Source organism: Heterodontus francisci, chromosome 2 (genome assembly GCF_036365525.1).
Source record: "Heterodontus francisci isolate sHetFra1 chromosome 2, sHetFra1.hap1, whole genome shotgun sequence".
In the NCBI taxonomy this organism is placed as follows: Eukaryota; Metazoa; Chordata; class Chondrichthyes; order Heterodontiformes; family Heterodontidae; genus Heterodontus; species Heterodontus francisci.
In genome coordinates this window covers 184,487,840-184,514,572 of record NC_090372.1, presented here as the reverse complement: position 1 = coordinate 184,514,572, position 26,733 = coordinate 184,487,840, and the positions used below count along the sequence as shown (strand labels likewise).

Here is a 26,733-nt window from a genome sequence, read left to right as displayed (position 1 = left end):
GAAGGTGGTGGTGAGCTGCCACCTTGAACCGCTGCAGTCCATATGGTGTAGGTACATCCACAGTGCTGTAGGGGAGGAAGTTCCAGGATTTTGATCCAGCAACAGTGAAGGAATGGCAATATAGTTCCAAGTCAGGATGGTGTGTGGCTTGGAGGGGAACTTGCAGGTGGTGGTGTTCCCATGCATCTGCTGTCCATGTCCTTCTCGGAGGTAGAGGTCATGCGTTTGGAAGGTGCTGCCAAAGGAGTCTTGGTGAATTGTGGCAGTGCATCTTGTAGATGGTACACACTGCTGCCACTGTGCGTCAGTGGTGGAGGGAATGAATGTTGAAGGTGGTGAATGCAGTGCCAATCAAGCGGGCTGCTTTGTCCTGGATGATGTCGAGCTTCTCGAGTGCTGTTGGAGCTGCACCCACCAGGCAAGTGGACAGTATTCCATTACACTCCTGACTTGTGCCTTGTAGATGGCGGACAGGCACTGCAGAGACAGGAGGTGAGTTATTTGCTGCAGAATTCCCAATCTCTGACCTGCTCTTGTAGCCACAGCATTTATGTGGCTGGTGTAGTTCAGTTTCTGGTCAATGGTAACCCCTAAGATGTTGAAAGTTAAGAATTCGGCGATCGTAATGCCATTGAACGTCAAGGAGAGGTGGTTAGATTCTCTTGTTTGAGATGATCATTGCCTGGCACTTATGTGGCGCAAATGTTACTTGCCACTTATCAGCTAAACCTGTTCAAAATCTATTCCATTTAGCATGGTGGTAGTCCCACACAAAATGATGGTGGGTACCGTCAGTCTGAAGTTGCTGATCTGGAGTCAGTTTGAGTGAGTGAGTCGTTGCTGATCTGTCGTCAGTGTGAATAAGTGAGTAGTTGCTGATTTGTAGTCAGTGTGAATAAGTGAGTGAGTTGCTGATCTGGAATCTGTGTCAGTGTGTGAGTGAGTGAGTTGCTGATCTGTAGTCAGTGTGAATGAGTCAGTGAGAAGCTGATCTGGAGTCAATGTGAATGAGTGAGTTGCTGATCTGGAATCTGTGTGAGTGAGTGAGTTGCTGATCTGTAGTTAGTGTGAATGAGTCAGTGAGATGCTGATCTGGAGTCAGTGAGAAGCTGATCTGGAGTCAGTGAGAAGCTGATCTGGAGTCAGTGTGAATGAGTGAGTTGCTGATCTGTAGTTAGTGTGAATGAGTCAGTGAGATGCTGATCTGGAGTCAGTGTGAGTGATCCGGATCCAGAGGCGGGCAGGGGTCGCTCTCTCTCGCAGTTTGAGTGCCACAGCCGCCGTACACACGCCGCTCGCTTCGGCTCGGCTCGGCGCCCAGGCCAGTGAGAGCGGGCGGACCGGTAGCGGCAGTGGAGCGGCCGCCGGGGATTCAGCGCAAGCGATTAAGTGGAGGCCGGGTTGGACGGTAAGGACCGAAGCTGGGGATCGGGCGATGTCTGCTGTTGGGGCCGGGGCTCCTGCTGCACCACCGGCCTCTGTCAGTCTGTCAACCGGCGCCGGGTGTCCGCTGGCTGCGGCCGTTTGGGGGTTGCGGCCTGGTGGCGACCGGCGCGCGTTTAACGGTGACTCCGCGGCTTCGATCTGAGGGCTGAATCTCCGCGCAGAGGCCGCAGAACCGGCTGGTGGCTCTGGGTGTTGGAGCAGGCTCCGGGCCTGTGTCCTCGGCCGCTCTGTGAGGGCAGCTGGGGGACACTCACTTAGGCAGTCAGAGGCCGGGATCGCAGCCGTGGCTCCTGCTGTCAGAGGAAACCGGCCTGAGGGAGGTCAGCCTAAGACTGCAGCTCAAATAATATATCCCTCAACCCCTCGACTTACACTCCCTCCACGTGACTCCTTTCTCCAATTCGAATTCCCTTTGCATTTCTCATCACTCCTGTTGGCTCAGCATCTCCCCACCCCTACTCTTCCTCAATGCACCCTTGCCTCTAACGCTGATAGCCTGGTCTCACCCCGCGACTAACCTGCCCAAACCCCTTCGTTTTCCCCTCCCAGCACCCCCCTCACCAGTGCCCTGTCTTGCTGGCCGCCCCCCGCCATGTCTCTCCCACCCCCCCCCCCCCCTGCCATGTCTCTCCCACCCCCCCCCCCCCCCCGCCATGTCTCTCCCACCCCCCCCGCCATGTCTCTCCCCCCCCCCCGCCATGTCTCTCCCCCCCCCCCCGCCATGTCTCTCCCCCCCCCCGCCATGTCTCTCCCCCCCCCGCCATGTCTCTCCCCCCCCCCCGCCATGTCTCTCCCCCCCCCCTGCCATGTCTCTCCCCCCCCCTGCCATGTCTCCCCCCCCCTGCCATGTCTCCCCCCCCCTGCCATGTCTCCCCCCCCCTGCCATGTCTCCCCCCCCCTGCCATGTCTCCCCCCCCTGCCATGTCTCCCCCCCCCTGCCATGTCTCCCCCCCCCTGCCATGTCTCCCCCCCCCTGCCATGTCTCCCCCCCCCTGCCATGTCTCCCCCCCCCTGCCATGTCTCCCCCCCCTGCCATGTCTCCCCCCCCTGCCATGTCTCCCCCCCCCCCTGCCATGTCTCCCCCCCCCCTGCCATGTCTCCCCCCCCCCGCCATGTCTCCCCCCCCCCGCCATGTCTCCCCCCCCCCCGCCATGTCTCCCCCCCCCCCGCCATGTCTCCCCCCCCCCGCCATGTCTCCCCCCCCCCCCGCCATGTCTCCCCCCCCCCGCCATGTCTCCCCCCCCCCCGCCATGTCTCCCCCCCCCCCGCCATGTCTCCCCCCCCCCGCCATGTCTCCCCCCCCCCGCCATGTCTCCCCCCCCCCTGCCATGTCTCCCCCCCCCCTGCCATGTCTCCCCCCCCCCTGCCATGTCTCCCCCCCCCCTGCCATGTCTCCCCCCCCCTGCCATGTCTCCCCCCCCCCTGCCATGTCTCCCCCCCCCCCGCCATGTCTCCCCCCCCCCGCCATGTCTCCCCCCCCCCTGCCATGTCTCCCCCCCCCCTGCCATGTCTCCCCCCCCCCTGCCATGTCTCCCCCCCCCTGCCATGTCTCCCCCCCCCTGCCATGTCTCCCCCCCCTGCCATGTCTCCCCCCCCCCTGCCATGTCTCCCCCCCCCTGCCATGTCTCCCCCCCCCTGCCATGTCTCCCCCCCCCTGCCATGTCTCCCCCCCCCTGCCATGTCTCCCCCCCCCTGCCATGTCTCTTCCCCCCCCCATGTCTCTCCCCCCCCCCATGTCTCTCCCCCCCCCCATGTCTCGTCTCCCCCCCCATGTCTCGTCTCCCCCCCCCATGTCTCGTCTCCCCCCCCCATGTCTCGTCTCCCCCCCCCATGTCTCGTCTCCCCCCCCCCATGTCTCGTCTTCCCCCCCCCCCCCATGTCTCGTCTTCCCCCCCCCCCCATGTCTCGTCTTCCCCCCCCCCATGTCTCGTCTCCCCTCCCCCCCATGTCTCGTCTCCCCTCCCCCCCATGTCTCGTCTCCCCCCCCCCCCATGTCTCGTCTCCCCCCCCCATGTCTCGTCTCCCCCCCCCCCCATGTCTCGTCTCCCCCCCCCCCCATGTCTCGTCTCCCCCCCCCCCATGTCTCGTCTCCCCCCCCCATGTCTCGTCTCCCCCCCCCCCCATGTCTCGTCTCTCCCCCCCCCCATGTCTCGTCTCTCCCCCCCCCCATGTCTCGTCTCTCCCCCCCCCCATGTCTCGTCTCTCCCCCCCCCCATGTCTCGTCTCTCCCCCCCCCCATGTCTCCTTCCCCCCCCATGTCTCCTTCCCCCCCCCATGTCTCCTTCCCCCCCCCATGTCTCCTTCCCCCCCCCATGTCTCCTTCCCCCCCCCCATGTCTCCTTCCCCCCCCCCATGTCTCCTTCCCCCCCCCATGTCTCCTTCCCCCCCCCATGTCTCTTCCCCCCCCCCCCATGTCTCTTCCGCCCCCCCTTCCCCGCCTCTCTTCCCCCCCGCTCCGTCCCTCCCCATTCCCTTCACAACATTTTTGATGTAGTTCAACAATACATTTTTGAAAGCTAACTGCTCTATTGTGTCTTGTCTTGCAATTGAAGTCATACAATGTCCCTGAAACCACGTGTGGTGGATTTTGATGAAACATGGAACAAGCTCCTGACAACAATCCGAGCGGTGGTTATGCTGGATTACGTCGAGAGATCCACGTGGAACGACCGCTTCTCGTATCCTTAATAGTCAAATGAAAGGATTGTGGTTTTAGATTTAATTTCAGTGTTTTGAAATGATCCAGTGATAAAATGGTTGCTGGTCATCAGAAAGTGGTCGGATGTTACCAAAATGGAAATACCATTAACTGCAGTGGCTCCCAGTAGTTTTATAGATAATGTTCTGTTTGGCAACAATTTTTGTTTTTTATTGCTTTGCTGATGAAATCAATGTTCTCGTTATGTGTATTCGCTGCTATGGAATTCTTTTTAACTACTTGATTGTATTGCTAATTGGTCATTGGTTTACGTGGGTTTTTTAAAATTAATACTGTTTTACTTTGTGTCTATTTAATACCATTGCTGCTCCATAGTCTACAAATAAGTCATCAGTTTGTGTTTATGAGCAAATTTTGATGTCTTCTCTCTTATGTTTTCAAATGATCTCAATCATACCATATCCAAAACTGAAACAAAACAAGTCAAGCACCTCAAAAACCTATTTCTGAAATTTAACTGATGGACTGCATTTAAAAGTTATTTATCATTTAGCTTTCATAAAACATTAAAAATGTATTTCTAATGGTGATTTTGTTCTGTGGCAGACCACCTTTGAAAATATCATACTGAATGGTGATGGGGAAATTGGACCTAAATTTGAGTTTATAACTTTTAACTTCCTCATTTAAAATTCCCAGTTATTCTGCTATTCAAGAAAAGTCAGAGAGGGGAACCAGGGAATTATAGACGAGTTAGCCTAGATTCTATTGTTGGGAAATAGTTCACGTCTGTAATTAAGGATAGGTTGACTGAACACCTTGAAATTTTTCAGCTCATCAGAGAGAGCCAGCGTAGATTAGTAATGGGTAGATCATACCTGACAAATCTGATTTAATTTTTTGAAGAGGTAACTGAAGTAGTGAGCAGGAGAATGTCTATAGGTGTTATTTATAAGGAATTCCAGAAGGCATTTGATGAAGTTCCTCAAAGGAGATCTTTAGCTAAAGTTGAAGTTCATGGATTTGACGGCAAATTATTAATCTTCTTAGGAAATTAGCTGAGTGGAAGGAGACAGAGATTAGGGATAATGGGCAGGATGTGACTAGTGGTATCCTGCAAAGATTTCTGTTGGGACCTCTATTATTCACTAACAGCTTAAAGAATTGAACAGGGTACTTTCTAAATGGTGAGAAGCTTGAAGCAATGGAAGTCCAAAGAGACTTTGGGTCCAGGTACACAGATCATGAAAATATCATGAACGAGTCCACAAAATAATCAAAAAGCCTCATGGAATTCTGGCTTTTATATTTTGAGTAATAGAATACAAGGGGGTAGAATTCATCTTCAGCTATACCAGAGTTTTCCAATATATGGTCCACCAAAGTTTTGATCCGGCCGGCGGATGTAAACTGTACTTGGGGCCGTTCCTCACCGTGGCCAGGGCTCTGTGACTGGAGATGAGAAATTCCACATTGTCAGACAGGCTTTAAAAAATATCGCAAGTCAGTTTCACAGCTGACAGATCATGACATCGGGAACAGCAGTTTCTGAACTTCAGATAGATTCGGGGTTTTTTAAAAACTAGCCGGACAACCCCTGAATCTGTTTGAAGTTCAGAAACTGCAGTTCCTGGTGTCAGGATCTTCAGCTGTGAAACTGACTTGAGATTTTAGAAAAACTGATCAACCATCTTCTGAGTGTTCCCGCTCTCTGCATCTGTCAGATGAAAGGGGGAGAGAGAGAGAGAGGTGGGGAAGGGGGACAGCGAGTGAGAGGGGGATATGGAGAGAGAGAGTGATCAAGATCATACTTGACAGAATTGTATCTATCTAGGATACTCCACATTGCTAAAACAAGTGTGCAGGCAAACATTGATACTTGTGCAGGCTAAAAAAAAATGCCAGGTATCTCACTAAATCAGTGTCCAATATAGTGACCAGAAAGCAAGTCAATAAATTAGTCTTCTCATTTAAAGCTTCTTTACAAAAATGCACTTTTGTTGTTTTGATTAATAGTAAGATCAATTTTAATGCCATTATAAATTGTCACTAGTATAGGTAGGTGGTAGGGAAATATAGGGACAGGTGGGGATGTTTGGTAGGAATATGGGATTAGTGTAGGATTAGTATAAATGGGTGGTTGATGTTCGGCACAGACTCGGTGGGCCGAAGGGCCTGTTTCAGTGCTGTATCTCTAATCTAATGCCTTTATCTTTCCCAAATTGTCTCAAAAGCCCCCCCCCCCATGTCAGATAAAAATTGTAATGTGGCACCCCATGCGAAAAGGTTGGACAGCGCTAAGCTATACAAAGCCCTTGTTAGACCACGCATGGACTACTACAAGTAGTTCTGGCCACCACACCTTAGGAAGGATATATTGGCCTTGGAGGGAGTGCAGCATAGATTTACTAGAATGATACTTGGACTCCAAGGGTTAAGTTACGTGGAGAGATTAAATAAACTAGGATTGTATTCCCTGAAACCTAGAAGGTTAAGGGTTGATTTCATTGAAATTTTCACTATATGAAGGTCGGGTAGATTGGGAGAAACCATTTCCCCAAGTTAGGGAGTCTAGCACTGGGGGCATAGTCTAAAAATTAGAGCCATCTTTCAGAAGTGAAATTAGAAAACGTTCCTTCACGTCAAATGTGGTAGAAGTTTGGAACTCTCTTCTGCAAGCGGCAATTGATTCTAGATCATATGTTAATTTTAAAACTGAGATTGATAAGTTTATGTTAGCCAAAGGTTTTAAGGGATATGGGAAAAAGGCAAGTGTATGGAGTTAGGTCACAGCTCAGCCATGATCTTATTGAACGGTGGAGCAGGCTCGAGGGGCCGAATGGCCACCTTCTGCTCCTAATTTGTATGCTTGTATTTTTCAGGAAATGTATGATAGAAAAGTGGTAGATATTTAGAAGCAGGAAAATCCTTTCACTGCTGAACTGGTAAGCGGAATGTGTACACTCCCTTCTGGCGATGAAACAACATTTGAAAGCCCGGCATTATTTGTGATAATGGCAAACAAAATAAAACTAGAGAAATATGAAAGACTATTTAAATGAATGTTCTAAGATAAAACACTGTAAAGCCTGGCCTTATAATTAGCACAATGTTATGAACTTCATACCGGCAAGTTGCAAAAAATAATAGTGTCTTGGTCAAAGTCGTGAACATATCAGGTAGTGATCTGTTTAATTGAAAATAATGAAAACCCCAAGCACTTGTGGCAGGGATTTAATTAACAAAGCTCATAAATTTTCATGTAATCTGAAAATATTGTACACACTAAGAAGGACGATTATCCGTGCAAATAACTGATGTATGTCAGTTAAACCATAATAGCGGTAAAAAAACACAATTGCTGAATAAGTTATGAAAAAGCTCTATTGACTTAAATATAGACTACTTTTTTAAAACAATCATACATGTTTCTTGATGCATCTTTTGTAGATAGGTTCTTTTTGTCTTGGAGAGGGTTCAATTTGTGGGTGTGGTAGTCTGCATCATACAATAGTTCAGTAGAAATTTAGTTAGATGCTGTGACTCAATGGTTTATTCATCGAAAGTAAGTATTCGATTTTGTGTTCTATTAAAACTGTTTTGCTATTTTCCCTCACTGATTGCAATAAAGGCCCTTAATTTTCCATTCAGAGACATTTATGCTTTGTGTGTTGCCTACCCAGAACCTCTGGGAGAACGACTCTACACGGAAACAAAAATTTTTCTGGAGAATCACGTCCAACATTTGTACAAGGTATATCTTCATTTTAATCAAATTTATTGCAGACATTTAGATGCATTCAGTACATGAAGTGCAGAGTAGGAAAGGAATGTGAACGCTCTGCAATTTAATTTTCCCAAGGAGGTGAATAACCACAGATAACCTAATTTTGTTAAAGACCCTTGAAGGTAATCAAAAGAAAATATTAAGAAATCTAAAATTGCAGTCTGTTATTCAACCTGATTGTGTTACACCGATAGTTTTTACAGGCCTAATAGGATTACAATCAAAATATTCAATCATATGTGTCTGTACTTTTCCTGCAAAACCAATTCCCTTTCCAAACGAAGAGTTTTTGCTAATAGGACCACCTTTTAAAAACTGTAGTAAAAAGATGAACTAACTTATCATCAATTGCTAACATTATTGTTTTCCCAGTTTTATACTTAAAAAGCCATAGACCAGATAGTCTCCAGTTCAATCTCTTCTCTATTCTGAATTAGCCTTTATAGCCACTCCAGGCGCTGCTTCACAAACCACTGACCACCTCCAGGCGCATATCCATTGTCTCTCGAGATAAGGAGGCCCAAAAGGATTGTTTTCCCAGTTTTATACTTAAAAAGCCATAGACCAGATAGTCTCCAGTTCAATCTCTTCTCTATTCTGAATTAGCCGATGTAAGCCAGTGCAGCAGTTGATATGGTTCACTTACCGTCAGCATCCTGGGCTGCGGAGGAGAATAATCTACCAGTATTGATTTCTGTCCTGGTATTCGAATGGAAGATACTCATTGCCTTTGCTCCAGTCCTTTACAGAGAAGCATCATCTTCTCTAGGTGAAATGGTCAAGATCGGAACCTTTCTGCGATTGGGGAAAGCAGTGTTCCACCATGTTTTGTGTAGCTTGTTGAAGAATTAATGCTGTAAGCAAGCTTAGTATTTTTGAACATTGGACTGCTGTAAAATATAAATCTGAATCATGCAAACATATTTTTCTGTGTTCTTCATTGATGCATAAAAGCAAGTAGAATTTTGTGTTGCCAAACCAGAAACTATGCCATGCTAATTTCAGATCGGAGAATACTGGAAATATTTACTGTTGTGAAACGCAGCTACTTTTCATTTTTCCCCTGTGAGAACCAATTTATAGAAAACATTAAGTTTCCAGGTTCCAAATACTATTTTGGAGAAGAAATGTCCCACAAAGCTAATTAAAGATATGAACCTGCCAGAAGTAATTTTGTACAGCTTTAAAACACTTTACTTAAAAATGTCAGTATATTTCTTAGTGTGGTGTGCAATTTCTGAACACATTAATCTCCAAATAAAACCTCCATGCAGATTTTAGATTCTAATTTAAGTTGCCTCGGACTGGAATATTGACTTCTGCCACTTAGGTTCATTTAAATCATCCAGCTCCCTTGATTTTAGAAATATTTTTGTCCTGTAAAATGATATGTTCTTGATCTACTTTTATTTACAGAAAGTTCTGGATTCTGAAGAAAAGATTTTGACCATGTACCATAAATATTGGGAAGAGTACAGTAAGGGTGCAGATTACATGGACTGCTTATACAGGTAAGTACTTTTTAAAAAAAATACAAAGTACTAAATTTGTTTCTTCCAAGGCATTTATTGAAGTAGACAAGGGTGTGCAATGCTCAATTGATAATAAAACTTTTACTTTTGTGTTCTTAGTTAACACAATGGAGATCTACATTAACTGAGCAGCAGCTGTGTACAGATAGTTAATTTTTCATTTACTTCTGATTTCTAGCTTGATGAAGTTACCTTTAAAACTTCTTTCCTTAATCTGTCAGGATGGAAGTGCTTTGTTGTTTTAGAAACAATCTGCTCATCAAATGTTTTAAATTTAAACAAATTATTGACCAATATTGAATTTCCTCGCATCATTGTGATTCATTGTGCAGTTTTTTTTAATATATCTGCACTCGTAAGTTGAAAACTAAAACATATTCTATGTGAATGTTTCAGATTGTCATATGTAATTAGTCGAAATCTTTTGATCACGATGGGGAAAGATTTCCCCTGTTATGTGCATTTGTGTTCTGGTTGTGGATGCCACTGGCAAAGCTGCAGTCACTGAAAGTGGCAACGCAGGTGGATAAGATAGTCAAGAAGGCATATGGCATGCTTGCCTTCATCGGTCGGGGCATAGAGTATAAAAATTAGCAAGTCATGTTGCAGCTGTACAGAACCTTAGTTAGGCCACACTTAGAATATTGCGTGCAATTCTGGTCGCCACACTACCAGAAGGACGTGGAGGCTTTGGAGAGGGTACAGAGGAGGTTTACCAGGATGTTGCCTGGTCTGGAGGGCATTAGCTATGAGGAGAGGTTGGAAAAACTCGGATTGTTTTCACTGGAACGACGGAGGTGGAGGGGCGACATGATAGAGGTTTACAAAGTTATGAGTGGCATGGACAGAGTGGATAGTCAGAAGCTTTTTCCCAGGGTGGAAGAGTCAGTTACTAGGGGACATAGGTTTAAGGTGCGAGGGGCAAAGTTTAGAGGGGATGTGCGAGGCAAGTTTTTTACACAGAGGGTGGTGAGTGCCTGGAACTTGCTGCCAGGAGAGGTGGTGGAAGCAGATACGATAGCGACGTTTAAGAGACATCTTGACAAATATATGAATAGGAAGGGAATAGAGAGATATGGGCCCCAGAAGAGCAGAAGGTGTTAGTTTAGGAAGGCATCAAGTTCGGCGCAGGCTTGGAGGGCCGAATGGCCTGTTCCTGTGCTGTACTGTTCTTTGTTCTTGCCTATCTCTAGTTGCCTTGAGGTGTCTTCTTGATTTGCTGCAGTGCTTCTGGTGATGGTGCACTCACAATTGTTTTAGGTAGGAAATTCCATTATTTTGGTCCAATGACAATGAAGGAAGAGTTCTGTCAAATGTCCAATTCAGGATGGTGTGAGACTTGGAGGTGTTGGTGTTCTTCTGATCTTTCTGATCTCGTCTTTCTCAGTGATAGAGGTTATAGGGCTTGTTAGTGCTGTCCAAGTATGATAAGCAAATTGCTGGCTATTGTATGTACTGCAGCCACAGTGTGCCATTTGTGATGGGCGGATACCTAGCTCTGTCCTGGATGGTGTCAAGTTTCTTGTGTGTTGTGACGGCACCCAGCTAAGCCAGTGGTGAGTATTCTATCATGCATCTGACATAAACCTTGTAGCTATTAGCAATGTTTCCTCTAAGCTGCGTGGCCGCGCAGCAACCCAAAAGTCCCCGTGCAGGCTGCACACAAGTCTGCCCCTTTAAATTATCGCCTATGTGTGGCTGCGCAAAACATTTTATAGGGGCCGCACACTTAAAGAAGTTGCCTGCGCACCCGAGAAAAAGATTGCATGAATGTTGGGTACGAGAGAGGCTTGGAAGGATCAGGAGGTGATCCACTCACTGTCATGTGTCAACATCTCCCCTGCTCTTGTAGACATGTTGATATGGCTGGTCCAATTAAGGTTTTGGCCAGTGGTTACGCCTGGATATTGATGGTAGGAGACTTGGTGATGGTGGTGCCATTAAAGGGAGGCAGTTGGAACTTATTGATGACAGTTATTGCTTGTGCTTATTGGTGCAAATGTTGCCTGTGTGGTTCTAAATGTAGTTTATTTTTAAATCTTTTAAAAATTGTGAGCAGTTGAGAAACAGATAATGTGGAAAACAATCTGGTGTGATTTATGTAGTTTGAACAGCCCTTAAACAGTCTTACACTGGTCAGCATGTGAGTTCTGCATACCAGCTTTGAATCCAGATATTCCTGTAGGATTTGAATTTACTACCTCATTTTAAAAATACAACTGCAGCTGTTCAGTTGTCTATGTGTGATGAAGTATCGGTACATGACACTATTCATCTACTGATTACAAAGTACTGCAGCAGTACAGTATAGAATCATAGAATGATACAGCTCAGAAGGAGACTGTTTGACCCATCATGCCTGTGCTGGCTCTTTGGTGGAGCAATCAATTACTCCCTTGCACTTTCCCTATAGCCCTGTAAATTTTTCCTCTTCAAATATTTATCTAATTTCCTTTTGAAAGTTGCTTTTGAATCTGCTTCCACTAGCCTATCAGGCAGTGCATTCCAGATCACAACAACTCCCTGTGTAAACGAATATTTTTCTCATTTCGCCTCTGATTCTTTTGCTTCACCTTAAATCTGTGTCACCTGGTTACCAACCCTTCTGTCATTGGAAACAGTTTCTTAGTTGCCTTATCAGAACCTTCATGAATTTGAACATTTCTTTCATCTCTTTCAAATCTTCCCTTGGCCTTCTCTGCACTAAGGAGAACAACCCTAGGTTCTCCAGTCTCTCCACACAACTAAAGTGCCAGAATTGAACACACAACTCCAGCTGAGGCCCAAGCAATGTTTTATGTAGGTTTAGCAGAACCTCCTTGCTTTTGTACTCTGTCTCTATCTTAATAAAGCCAAGGATCCGATATGCTTTATTAATAGCCTTCTCATCTTGCCCTGCCACCTTCAAAGATTTGTGCACATACACCCCTGGGCCGGAATTTTACCGGGTGGCTTACGAGGCATCCGAGACATAAAATGCCGGTCGATGACCCCGGGTCGAATTCCCGACATCATGACGCACGAACCTCATTTTACGATAGTTGGATGGCGGGTGAGATTGAGGCGCAGCTCGCTGTCCGCTTACAATCAATCAAAGGGCAATTGAGATATTTAAAATACCAGTTGACAGCCATTTTACGGTGGCTGTCGGATTTTACTGCTGTAAAACGAGTCGGGCATCTCGGGAACCCGGCAGGTTTAAAAGCGGCAGGCAGTGAATCGTTGAGGGAGTTGGAGGTACTGTTCTGTTGTCTGGTTGTTCAATGTTATTTCTTTATGTGACTTGAAAGTTTGTGAGACTTTACAGTTTGTGGTACTTTCAGATTGTTCATCAGGGTTCATCTGGGTGTTACTCCTGATCGGGCCTCAGCAGTATTATTTCTTGGTTGAGAGGGAAGGGGTTGTGTGTACCTTTCCTCACAACAGGCTGATATGACCTGCAGTAATAGCAACAGTGGAACACAGCATCAATGGGAATTGTGCACTCTGGAGGCAGCTCATCTAATGAGGAGGACTATGCCCTAAGGAGGGACAGGAGGGCAACTGGCTAGGGGAACATGCAACCTGCTGGCCCAGTGTGGCCTCGTAATAGAGGAGGGAGAGAAGGTGACAGAGTGGCTTGGGTGCAGCCACCTGTCAGGAGATGAGCTTACCCAGCAGGCAGGGTCTACTGCCGTGTTTGAGTTTCCTGCAACTGTCAGAACGCCAGCGCCGAAGAAGACTGTGCCTGTCAAGGGAGACTGTCACATCTCTGTGTGAGATGCTGGCAGCGGAGGTTTCTTCAAACTGCGTGGGTGGCCATCCAATGCCGGTCGCACTGAAGGTAACAATAGCGCTGAATTTCTATGCATCAGGCTCGTTACAGACTTCATCGGCAGACACGTGCAGAGTCTCCAAAGCATCAGCGCATCACTGCATAAAGGTTGTGACTGATGCCATTTTCAGGCATGCCAACTATTTTTTCAACTTCAAGATGGACACCGCCAGTCAGGCCGAAAGAGCCAGAGACTTCAGCACCATTGCTGGGTTCCCAATGGTCTGGATGTAACAAACTGTATGCATGTGGCCATTAGAGCACCTGTAGGTTCATCGGGGGGCTTTATTAATCGCAAGGGGTTCCACTCAATGAATGTTAAGCTGTGACCATCATAAGGGAATCATGCAGGTGTGTGCACATAACCCTGGGAGCAGCCACGATGCTTTCATTCTCCGGAACTCCCAGGTGCCAGCATTATTCAGCCCACCTGTAAGAATGGATACTTGACGACAGGGGTTATCGGCTGAAGACATGGCTGATGACACCAGTAAGAAACCGAAACAATGATGGAGAGGAATGTTACAATATGAGCCAGGCGGCCACTAGAGTGACAATAGAACAGACGATAGGCCTTCTCAAAATGAGATTTAGGTGTCTCGATTGCTCAGGTGGAGCCCTGCAGTACTCGCCATCGAGGGTCTCCAGAATTATTGTCGTTAGCTGCGCCTTACATAACCTGGCGATGGAGAGGGGAGATTCCCTGGAGGATGGTGAAGGTCAGCGCAAGGTTTCCTCAGATGAGAATGGTGATGAGGAAGGGGGGCCACAGCCACCTGAGCAGCGGGGAGATGGAACTGAAGGTCAGGTGGAGTTGAGTGCAAGGGAGACCCGGGAGGCTCTAATGTTCAGGCCTTTCTCCTGCACAGAGCCCCATCAACTGTAAACCAACATGGCAGTCAGAGAGGAGTCAATAACGAGCTGGAAGGGCAGAGACATTCGCCTTCAGGGGGAAAGCTGATCTGAACCAGGACACCGTTCCATGAAACACCACCCAGTCCAAATGTGTCACATCTCAATTTACCCTTCTCATGTAGTGCAATCATATCGCCTACAACAGCAGCAATGACGTTTGACATGTAAAAATGCCATGTGAAAGGTTTAATTACTTATAGTGCGTTGATAAATGAAATAAAAATTTACATATTGCACCAGTGACCCCAGAGTGCTGTTACTGTGATTTTATTTTGAAAGGTTTGAGAGTGCTCACGTGTGTGGACGACCCTTCGCCGCCAGCCAGACCAGAGGCAGGTGGGTGATCAGGCTGCCGCATTGCTCCAGATGACTTTGGCGGGCATCTTCTGCCTGCCCAAGGCCATGTGGGCTTCGGCATCTCAAGGTGACTATGAGAAGTCTCAGAAACACCCTCTGACTCCCTGGGCATATGCGGTGCTGATGTCACTGGCAGAGGGGACAAGGAGCTGCAGGATGCATCAGGAGCGCCATGAGAGGACCTCCCATCTGAAATCTGCTGCCGCCCCTGTGCCCTCCTGAGGCTTGATTGGTCCTCAGTGCTAACATTAGAGGGATGAGCAGCCTCAAACTATCGTCTGTGCATCAGATTCCGTTCTCTAATGCTCTGGTCCAAGGAGTCCACTCTTGCTGTGAGGTTAGGCATTGCATCCAGAATCGACCCCTCCGTTACAGCTGCCAGTCTCTCAGCGGCATCGGCTGGTACTGCCTCTGGCAGCTGGCCCAGCAGTTGTCTGGTGCTGACACCAGGTTGTGACCACGATTCCGAGGAGACAGGCATCCCAACCGAGGTGACTGTCTCTGAGCTGGCGCTTGGTGCGGTGCGAGGATGTGATGCTGCACCCTCTGAGGTCTCCTCCTCACAGACACGTTTCCTTGCCGCTCCTGTGTTTCACCTGCGGGGGAAATCAGAATGATCAGTAGTGATCAGCACTCCTACTGGAGGACATGTTATAGACTGCATTGTGGATACATCTGTGTGATTTCACGTTTGGGAGCACCCTTCAGTGCTTGAGACAATCGCCGCATCACACAGCCACCCCCTCCCCGCAGCCCCTCAACCACCTACTGGGGAACTCTCTCTTGGCCAGGTGCATAGGCCTCGCCATCAGCTGTAGAGCGTCCTCTGTCCTCCCCTGCCAGCATTAATGAATTCTCCTCCGGTCTGCTCAGATATGCCAGGTTGGCCATGCCACCACTGGTCTGGAACCCCTCTCGGGCATTATGTGCCCTCTTCTCCTGTGTATACACAAAGGACTTAGTTAAGACATATCACATGGATGATCATGCACTCACCCCTTTGGCTGAGTGCTGCATCTCAAACCAATGCCAGTGAAGTGCACGGATGGAACACACCTGGACCACTGAGCGTCACAGATGTGTCCATTATGTAGCCCAAGGCATGGCTGCAGCCAAGCGTTGGACATGGATGGCTTGCACCTTGCGGCCTCAGCATTAGTTGACCTTCCCGTTTCACATAAAAGATGAGATAAATTTGGATGCCCCTTACCCAGGCAGAGCGCTTAAAGTCATTGATTGCTTGTGACACTGGATCCATGTCCTCTTCACAACGCCATGGCTGCTGACCTCCTCTGCTACCTCCAAATACGCCTTCTTTGTAACATGGGAGGGCCTCTTCCGTCGGATGGGAAGAGGAGCTCCCGTCTAGCCTCAGCCGCCTGGAGGAGGACCTCAGATTCCTCAGAAGTGGGGCACCATGCGGCTACTTCTCCCTTCCATTCCTGCAATTTGTTTCTGGTGGGGTTCTGATTTTTCTGAAGTGTTGGCTTGGTGAGCACTTACAGAACTCCTACGGTCCTTTCAGCCTTAGTTATTTTTCCCTCGCATACATTCAGTGTCTCCGATTAACGTCCTCCTTCTTCAGTTAAGTCTTTGAGCCACTGAGGTTGCTGAACGCCTTTTTAAATAGCTTTCAGCAGACTCTTCTGGCTCTTGCCCTGCCAACGCCCCCCCCCCCGCTGACGCTCAGCCTCCCACCCGCTTAAGCCCTTTTCAGTCTGAAGTACGCCGCAGGGCCGCTAATTGGCTGCCCCCCCCCCCCCTCTGCGTGATACCGGCGGCAACAAGCTGTGGAGCGGGAGCGAGTTCTTCACCCATTTCCACCTCAACAAACTCTGAGCCGCCGTCAATGGTAAAATTCCGGCCCTCGACTCTGTTCTTGCACCTCCTTGAAGATTACATCATTTGGTTTATACTGCTTCTTCTCATTCTTCCTTCCAAAATGCTTTACTTCACACTTTTCTGCATTATATTTCATCTATTATGTGTCTACTGTTCTCACTCGTCTGTATATGTCCTCCTGAAGTCTGTTACTATCCTCCTATATTTGAGTTTTGTGTCATCTGCAAACTTTGAAACTATGCCTTGTATACCCAGGTCCAGTTCATTATAATATATCAAAGAGCAGTAGTCCTCATAATGTGGAACACCACTGTAAGCTTCTCTCCAGGCTGGAAAAACAAATGTTCACAACTACTGCCCTCTTTTTGTCCCTTAGTCAGTTTCGTAACTGTGTTACAAGTGTTTCCATTTTTTTGTTAAATTTAGAGAATTTGTGTTTAAAACTGAAAAGGATTCCATAGATGCTGGAACTTTGGATTTTTTTTTAAAAAAGGAGGGTCACTAGAAGGTTTGGGACTGAGTTTGAACTGTAAACAGTTACTGGAAGGCACCTGTTTTCAAAATAAAAACACAGCAGGGGTCATTTTTGACTTGGAGAGATGTTTATGAAGGAGTGACAGGCTAAGATTTATAGACATCAGGAGGACTTGACGAATGGAAAGTTTTTTGGTTTCAATTTGAACTGATAAAAAGCCAGTTGGTTGCCTGCAACAGAAAAAGAACCAGCCAGCTCAGCTTTTTCCCTTGAGCAGAAATCCTGCATCAATTGTGTTTCCTATTTCTTCCTCACTGCTACATTTCTGCTGTAAGACCTAACTGAAACCTCCTGTTGCTGAATCTCTTGGAAAGCCTACCCAAACTGATCTTCAGCATCGCCTGGAAGGAACTGTTATGGGAAGATCCTCGTTATGGCTGCCTATATGCATTTGGGACGTCTAACCAACACAAAGGACGTCTTTCCATACCTTCTTTTCAGCCTAAGTTATTTTTAATTACAGCTTTTACAAATAAATAGACAAAAACAAAAATCCCTTTTATTTTTTTCCTGCTTAACTAGTTGTGTATGTATGTATGTGTGTCTTTGAAGGCTAAAATAAATAAGGGGCTTCAACATTTCAATTTGTGCTTATGTTTTACTTCATTATTGGTTAAGACTTGGTTTATAATCTGATAAATTTTGTTCATTAAAGAAACCTGGTTGGTGTGCTTTATTCTGGGGAAAAATATAGTATACAATTGACTGCTTCGGTAAGTGGGAAAATTTAAATATATGTTGTGGCCTGTGGAGAAGTGGGACTAGAATAAACAGTGCACTCTTCCCGCCTCGATTGTAACAACTGTCACTGTCCCTTTAACCTTTGCGAGTTGATGATCCATCTCGGCCATCTCCTTTTTGTCCCCAGCATCACAGATGCCAGACTTCAGCCAATTCGATTCACTCCGTGTGATATCAAGAAATGACTGAAGGCACTGGACGCTGCAAAGGCTATGGGCCTTGACAACATTCCGGCAATAGTACTGAAGACCTGTGCTCCAGAACTTGCCGCGACCCTGGCCAAGCTATTCCAGTGCAGCTACAACACTGGCATCTATCCAGCAATGTGGAAAATTGCCCAGGTATGACCTGTACACAAAATGCAGGATAAGTCCAACCCGGCCAATTACCGCCCCATCAGTCTACACTCAATCATCAGCAAAGTGATAGAAGATGTCATCAACAGTGCTATCAAGTGGTACTTGCTTAGCAATAACCTGCTCAGTTTGGGTTCCGCCAGGGCCACTCAGCTCTTGCCCTCATTACAGCCTTGGTTCAAATATGGACAAAAGAGCTGAACTCCAGAGGTGAGGTGAGAATGACTGCCCTTGACATCAAGGCAGCATTTGACTGAGTATGGCATCAAGGAGCCCTAGCAAAACTGAAGTCAGTGGGAATCAGGCAAAACTCTCTGCTGGTTGGAGTCATACCGAGCGCAAAGGAGGATGGTTGTGGTTGTTGGAGGACAATCATCTGAGCTCCAGGACATCACTGCAGGAGTTCCTCAGGGTAGTGTCCTAGGCCCAACCATCTTCAGCTGCTTCATCAATGTCCTTCCTTCAATCGTAAGGTCACAGTTGGGGATGTTCGCTGATGATTGCACAATGTTCAGCACCACACAAGTGCCAGGCAATGACCGTCTCCAACAAGAGAGAATCTAACCATCTCCCCTTGACATTCAATGGCATTACCATCGCTGTATCCCCCACTATTAACATCCTAGGGGTAATCATTGACCAGAAACTGAACTGGAATAGCCATATAAATACCATGGCTACAAGAGCAGGTCAGAGGCTAGGAATCCTGTGGCGAGTAACTCACCTCCTGACTCCCCAAAGCCTGTCCACCATCTACAAGGCACAAGTCAGGAGTCTGATGGAATACTCTCCACTTGCCTGGATGGGTGTAGCTCCAACAACACTCAAGAAGCTCGACACCATCAAGGCAAAGCAGTCCATTTGATTGGCACCCCATCCACAAACATTCACTCCCTCCACCACTGACGCACAGTGGCAGCAGTGTCTACCATCTACAAGATGCACTGCAGCAACGCACCAAGGCTCCATAGACAACAACTTCCAAACCAATGACCTCTACCAACTAGAAGGACAAGGGCAGCAAATGCATGGGAACACCAGCACTTGCACGTTCCCCTCCAAGTCATAGACCATCCTGACCTGGAACTATATCGCCGTTCCTTCGCTGTTGCTGGGTCAGAATCCTGGAACTCCCTTCCTAACAGCACTGTGGGTATACCTACCTCACATGGACTGCAGTGGTTCAAGAAGGCAGCTCACCACCACCTTCTCAAGGACAATTAGAGATGGGCAATAAATGCTGGCCTGGCCAATGAGGCCTACATCCCGTGAATGAATTTTTAAAAAATTCTTAACCTGACATTTTTTGCTCCCAGCCCTTTTCTGCATGTAATCTAAGTTATCTTTTTACTGTATTAAAGATATGGACATTTGGGTGAATAATCATGCTACAGTTGTGATTCAGAGCATTCTGAATGTGATTAAACAGCTTGCTGGAGGGGTTCACAAGTGGACGCCACAGGGAAAGTCAACTTCTGTTGTGTACTTTGCAGTCGCTAATTCAGACAATCCTGTCGGATCCTTGGTGCTAAATTAATTACTTGCCGTATTGTCAGTGAATGCGGAGGAGAAGCAGTGAAATTGATTGCACAAAACCTAACTAAAATGATATCCATGTGCTTTAATTGGTTTAAGGCAATCTACCACAGAATAAAATACGTTCTATGACAACTGTCATCTGCTATGAAGTACCTAATGCCTCTATCTTTTTATTCATTCCTGGGATGTGGGCCTCGCTGGCTAGGCCAGCATTTATTGCCCATCCCTAATTGCCCTTGAAAGGTGGTGGTGAGCCACCTTCTTGAACCACTTGTGGGGTAGGTACACCCACACTGTTAGGAAGGGAGTTCCAGGATTTTGACCCAGCAACAGTGAAGGAACGGCGATATAGTTCCAAGTCAGGATGGTGTGTGGCTTGGAGGGGAACTTGCAAGTGGGGGTGTTTCCATGCATCTGCTGCCCTTGTCCTTCTAAGTGGTAGAGGTCGCAGGTTTGCATAATGCTGTCTAAGGAGCCTGGGTGTGTCTCCATGCAACCAAATCAAAACTGATGTCCAAATTGCTGGAAATTGCAAATACAGTACAGTAATCCTATATGAAACATATAGGCATCATATGCATCCTTTAGAAAAAGAATATCATAACTGATTTTATACTTGTCTATTAAAAGTAGATTAAATGCAATCCTTACAGCTCCTAGAACTCTAAAATACTATAGTTTGATACATAGGATAAAGTGCAGTCCTGTAAAGTTGTCCTTCATTTTTAAGGAGACCTTTGGTATGTTTCTACCTTCTTTTCATTTTTATCTTTTTCATCTGTTTGACCTGTTGCTACAGTTGATAGGACAGATGCATAGCTTACTCCTAGATCATCATTGGTGCCCATAACAATAACTTTCATTTACATAGCACATTTAACAGAGAAAAACATCACAAAACATTTCCTAGAGGTGTCATCAAAAAAATGAATACCAAGCTAAATGAGATAGTAGGAGGAATGACCAAAAGCTTAGTCAGAGGTGGGTTTTAAGGAGGGTCTTAAAGGAGGGGAGGGTGGAGAGAGGAAGGGTTTGGAGAGAGAATTCCAGAGCATGGGACTTAGGCAATTGAAGATATAGCTGCCACTGGTGCACTAGAGTCAAGGAATGGAGAGTTCTGGGCGAATTTTAAACATAAGGATGACAATTTTAAATTGGAGCAGTTGCGGAATTGAGAACCAGTGCAGGTTAGCAAGGAGGTGATGTATGCATGGGACTTGGTACAGGATAAGACATAAGGTAGCTGCATTTTGGATAAGCTGAGGTTTACGGTTGGGAACGTGAGGTTGGCCAGGCAACTATCTGGAAAATCTAGACTGGAGGTAACTAAGACAAGGATAAAGGTTTCAGCAGCAGACTGATGGAGGCAGCAGTGTTACAGAGGTGGAAGTACGTGGTCTTTGTGATGGAGAGGAAAGTGACTCTCAAGCTCAGCTCGGGGCCCAATGAGATGACAAGGTTGTGGACATTGTGATTTAGCCTGAGACAGTTGAAAAGAAACAGAATTTGTGATGGGGACTAAAGACGATGGCTTCGATCTTTCCAATCCTTAGCTGGAGGAAATTATGGATCATCCAGGACTGGATGTGAGTAAGCAGTCTAGTAACAGAGGCAGTGGATGGTTCAAGAGCGGGAGAACTGGATGTGATATGCATGCATTTGGAAATTGACCCATGATTGTGGACGATGTCACAGAGGGATAGCATATAGGTGAGGAAGGGACTAGAACAGATTCTTGGGGGATTCCAGAGGTAACAGAGGACAGGTGGGGAAGATGATGATCTGACTTCAATTGGATGGGTAAGAGTGGACCTAAGCAATGTGTTCAGCAATTTAGTGAAAATGGGTTAAGGGAGTAAGCAGTGGTTCTTATGAATGAGATGAGCTACGGGGAGCTGGGAAAGAAACTAGAGATTGTAGACAATCCTGAGCACAGCCCTTCAGGAAAAATATAGAGGCCTTAGGAAGGGTATAGAGAAGGTTTACCAGAGTGTTAACAGGGGTGAGGGACTTCAGTTGTGAGGAGAGGTAGGAAAAATTAGCACTGTTTTTCAAGGAACAGAGAAGCTTGAGAGGTTTTTAAGATGAGAGGTTTCAATACATTTGATAGAGCAAACCTTATCCCTCTGGCGAGTGGGTCAATAAGCAGTGATCATAGATTTAGAATCATTAGCAATAGATATAGAAGGTATACGGGAATTTTTTTCACTTTTTAGTCATTTGCAGGATGTGGGCATTGCTGACAGGCCAGTATTTATTGCTCATTCCTAATTGATCTTGAGAAGTTGGTGGCGGTGAGCTATCTTGAACCGCTTCAGTCTGCATGATGAAGGTACTAGGTGTAGGTGTGTTAGGTCAGGAGTTCCAGCAATTTGACTCAGCAACGATGAAGGAACGGGAATATATTTAAATCAGGATGGTGTGCGGCTTGGAGGGGTCGAGAATGCTGTACCTGAAAAGATGGTGGAAACTGATTCTGTATGTAACTTTAAAAGAGAATGAGACAGATACTTGAGTATAATGAACTTGCATGGTTATGGCCAAAAAGGGGGGGTGCGGACTAAACACAGCTGCTCTTTTAACGAGCCAGCACAGGCATGATGAGCTGAATGGCCGCCTTCTGTTTGTAAGTTTCTGTGATGAAAATTAGGGATGAGCAAGAGAATTGGAGGAGGCAGCGATCTTGGAGGGTTGTAGCAAGTTACAGAGTTGGGGATACTAACAAGGGCTCAAAGCTTGTCTTTCAGTTATCTAACTCGAGTTTGATTCAAATGACAAGCTTGGCATTTGGGGAATTCAAGTGTCCTTCTGTGGCAGACTCAGCCATCTATTACCGGCCAGACAGGACTGCAGTATTCAAAAGTATTTTTAATGATTGACCTATGAGACTGACTCATTGACAGCAGCACTTGACCCTAAATAGGTCTGATTGTCAGTATTCAGAATGATTCTAGTTAAACAAGCAACAGGAAGCTTTTTATTGCTCTGTGACAATGTGTAAGATTTATCAACCAATGTTTGTAGCAATGCTAACTTACAGTTGTTAGTTAATGCAAGCAAGCAAGCTAGTCATTGTATATGTTTGGCACATCTTGACCATGTAAACGGGACTGTTACTGAAAGAAATAGCCAGGTGTGCAGTCTCTGACAAATGAGGCCCAGGCTATGCTAAAGGACAGGTCCTATCCATAGACACCCTGAAACGTACCAAGTTCAAACCTGAAATATAAAGATGGAGACTACTTCCTACACCATTCAGCAAGAACTTGCATTTAATGTAGAAAACATCTAAATATGCTTTTCAGATAGGAATGAGGAAAATGGATGCTAAGCCAAGAAAGAAATCAGGAGGTGTGACCAATAGCTTATTCTAAGAGGTGGCTTTTAAGGAGGGTTTTAAAGGAGGAGGATTAATAATGTAATTGCACAGCAAAGCAAGTGTTATGATCTTCAATTGCATAGTTGTAGAAGCTGAGGGGAGTAGAGAATTTGTACAGGCAACAAATCTTTTCTCCTAGTTGTTGGCCAATTTAAAACTGCTACTACTCCTTTGGCTTAACTGATGGGATGTTTCCCTGTGTATTCGTACTCCAATCAGGAACTGAGCCAAATAATAGATAAAACCTGTATCCTCCTTGTGGTGCTGCATAATGATGCTCCAGTGCACAGCACAGCACCATTGTACAATGCTACTGCATCGTAATTCTTTTTATTAACATGGTCGCCAGATTGAGGTGAAGGCCAAGAGTTCCTTGGCTTGTATCTCTGAGATCACTGACATAGTTCGTTACAGGTTTAGAACTGTAATCGTACTGAGTGCAAGATTTGACCCAGCTGATAGTGTTTTCATGATCATATCTACATTATTCATCTTGCACTTTTTAAAATAAATATGCGTATGAATGCCCACAGAAGTGCTTGATGTTTTTAAAATCTGCCATTCTCGCAGATATCTCAACACACAGTTCATCAAGAAGAACAAATTGACAGAAGCTGACCTTCAGTATGGGTATGGTGGAGTGGATATTATTGAGCCACTGATGGAGATAGGAGAGGTAAGCTCTGCCAGAAAAAAAACTTGAAAATATTTAGAATCATAGCACTAGTCTGATCAGTAGGTATTTTTGCAATTTGTGCTGGAACATTAGCTGACATTATGCAGTTGGCAAGCTAATGGATATTCTTTTCAGTGCAAAACAGGGTTTTAATTCTTGATTACATAATTTCCTTACAGTTTTCAAACTACAGGTGCATTCATCTTTATATAATGGGTGGCTAATAGAGTATCGTTCAAAGTGAAAGTCACTTATCCCAATGGCACCTTTTTCAAACTCTCAAATCTGAAGAAATGCATATGAGTCACCTTAGAACCAATAAGTTTCTGGTACAAAAGAGGTCCTTCAGCCCATTGTGCCAGTGCTTTTTTTTAGAGCAATCCAGAATGAATTCCATAGTCTTGAATGTTCCTCTGTTTGAAATGTTTTACCCATCTGTCCTTAAAAAATGAAATGGTCATTGTTTCAGCTTCTCTCTTTCTCTCCCGAAAAACGTTCTATATTCTATAAATAGCCGCTGTCTGGCTGCAGCTTTTACATTCTTCTGTCATCAGTGCTTTGCTGTTTTCAGGCCAGAGGAAGTTTATGTCCTTTGACAGTTACCCAATGTGAACTATTTTTTTCTATGTGGAATATTTTTATGACTTCTAGATAAAACTATTAGAATTTCTATGCAAAAGAGAACAGCATTTTCAGAAGTAAGTTGAGGAGGTGCTTGGAACTCAACGAATGAAATTGGATTTTTTTAAGGATTAGTTTGAGTATTTTAGCATGTTGATTTTGTATCTTAAATATTGTAGTTCCTACCTCTCGCTCTCTCCCCCTCTCCTTTCTCTCCCTCTCTGCTTGGCTTTATACTTAGACATTTGGTATACTTCAGCTTTGTCCCAGTCAATAATTATATATTTCTAGCTAGCTCTTGACATGTGGAAGAAACTGATGATTGAACCATTACAAACCATCCTCATCCGAATGCTTCTCCGTGAAATAAAAAAGTGAGTTTCTACTTATATTAAACTTTTTTACTTGCTCAAAAATGCAAGTGAGTTATTAACATGAATGGTTCTTCTGTAACATAAGTTCCATTTTTATCTTTTTATTTTCAAGCTCAAATTCTATGATTTTCAAACTTTTGTAGCATGGTGCCATAATTTTTTAATAATCTATTCTGCAATGTGTGGACTTCATAGCTGAAAGTGAAAGTGGAAGAATGGAAGTCTCAGCTCAGAAAGCTAGAATGCAGCCAAACTAGTGGGACAAAAGTTGCCTCTTTCTATTGGCTGTATGTATATTACAGGGAATAGTTGGAACTGTGCCAGTCTCCTTTTTAGTGCTGCGTGCTCAGAGGTAAAATTGCCTGTAGTCTGATATTAGTGAGTACAAAATCTAACAATCTGGTGTGGGTAGTATAGTATTTCACACTGGCATAGAAGGAAGTGCTCTTAAGATTTGAACGAAGGCAAGTTAACTGACTTGCATTTATATAACACTTTTCACAGCCTCAGGATGTCCCAAAATGCTTCACAGCCAATGAAGTACTTTTATAACAAAAAAAATTTGTCACTGTTGTAGGGAAATTTGGCAACCAGTTTGCGTACGTTGCGTACTCTCGTCAGAACTGAGAGTACTTAGAGGTTTAACAGTTTTTAAGCCAGGCAGTGAAATGGGGGAGGGGAGGGAAGAATAAACGGGGAAGTCAATGAGAGGATTGAAGGCATGAGAGGTTAAATGACAGAAGTGATGATGGTGAAGGCAAAAAGAGATAGTGATGGGACAAGTGAAGGAACAAAAGATGTGTCCAGTGGTGATGAAAATGGGAAGGCAGAATCACCACCAACAGTTGGCACCCAAAAAAAGCATTATGATCTGAACTGTTACATCTCTAAATACCCTCAGTTCTGATGAAGGGTCACCGATCTGAAATGTTACATGTGTTTCTCTCTCTACCAATGTTGCCAGACCTGCTCAGTATTTCCAGCATTTTAGAATTTTCCTGTTTTAGTTAAGATTTCCAGCATCCATAGTAATTTGGTCTTGAGGCCAGTGTTAGTAGGTTAGGAGGTAGAGTTACAGGGGGTTGCAGAATTTGAGTCGGGCATTTCTGTGAAAGGAATATGCACAGAATGATGAACATTTTGAGTTAATTCTTTTGGTGGTTGGGAATCCATTGGAGTTCTGTGAGCATACACGGTGATGGATGATCAGGACTTAGTGCAAGACAAGCTGTAGATAGTGGCATTTCGAATTCTTTCGACTCTATGCTGGAAAGAAGAGGGCTTGACATGTCTGGTTTGGAAATAGCAACGGTATGAATGAGGGCTTCAGGAAGTAAGTGGTATTGTTGATGGCTAGAACACTGAGTTTGAAACTCAGGCCACAAAGATTATGCACTGTCAGAAATAATAACAGAAAATGCTAGAAATACACAGCAGGTCTGGCAACACCTGTGGAAAAGGAAACAGTGTTAACATTTCAGGTTTGTAACCAAATTTAGCCTAAATGAGCAGCTGAAAGGGAGGTGGAGTTGGGAGGTCTGATCAACACCATGACATGCAATCCGACAGCACAATGCTAGTCGTGGAGTCAAGAGAGATGAAACGTGTTGATGCATACATGAGTAGTTTGATCCCCATGTGTGTATATAATGCTGCGAAGGGCAGCAAGGATAGAACTCTTATTGCTACTGTGCTGAGGCAAGAGGAACAGCCAATATAGGAGGTGCACTGTCTGTGTTGGGGCAAGTAGGGATGGAATTATGAGATGAGTGCCATTAAGATATACATGAAGAGGTAGTGGAGGAACATGCAATAGTTAGCTATTTAAAGGGAAGCATTTGTGATGTCAGTGATTATTTTGAAGGAAAGGTAGTTGTGTAGCCAAGGGTTAAGAGTATAATAGTGGCTCTCAGAGAGAAGACTAGGCTGGTAACAACTGAATGGAGAAGATAAGAGTGCTCTGGGCCATGGCTGGGATGAAGAAAGGCTTGGCGGCAATGTTGAATCAACCATGTAGATCGTCTTGACCTTAAAGAGATAGGGGAAAAAAGTCATTATGTCCACACATTGTGAGTGTATGCAGTTAGAGGTGGATGTTTATCATTCACTAGAGGAATCTGGATTATCCTTGTTGTCCAGGATATCTTGGAGGAATGATTT

General features: G+C 45.6%; 1 protein-coding gene across 4 annotated transcripts in view; it reads left to right on the top strand.

Annotated features, from left to right (window-relative positions):
* The first annotated feature begins 1,118 nt into the window (after nucleotides 1–1,118).
* Nucleotides 1,119–26,733, top strand: part of cul2 (cullin 2) — a 93,924-nt gene continuing 68,309 nt past the window's right edge. For 3 of the 4 annotated variants that reach the window (XM_068014753.1, XM_068014735.1, XM_068014733.1), the window contains exons 1-6: nucleotides 1,119–1,408; nucleotides 3,999–4,124; nucleotides 7,757–7,859; nucleotides 9,309–9,403; nucleotides 23,473–23,578; nucleotides 24,491–24,573. In XM_068014753.1, coding sequence (XP_067870854.1) covers nucleotides 4,006–4,124; nucleotides 7,757–7,859; nucleotides 9,309–9,403; nucleotides 23,473–23,578; nucleotides 24,491–24,573 — 506 coding nt within the window. In that variant the 5' untranslated portion in view covers nucleotides 1,119–1,408; nucleotides 3,999–4,005. The remainder of the gene's footprint in view (nucleotides 1,409–3,998; nucleotides 4,125–7,756; nucleotides 7,860–9,308; nucleotides 9,404–23,472; nucleotides 23,579–24,490; nucleotides 24,574–26,733) is intronic. The other variant, XM_068014744.1, reaches the window with a different exon arrangement.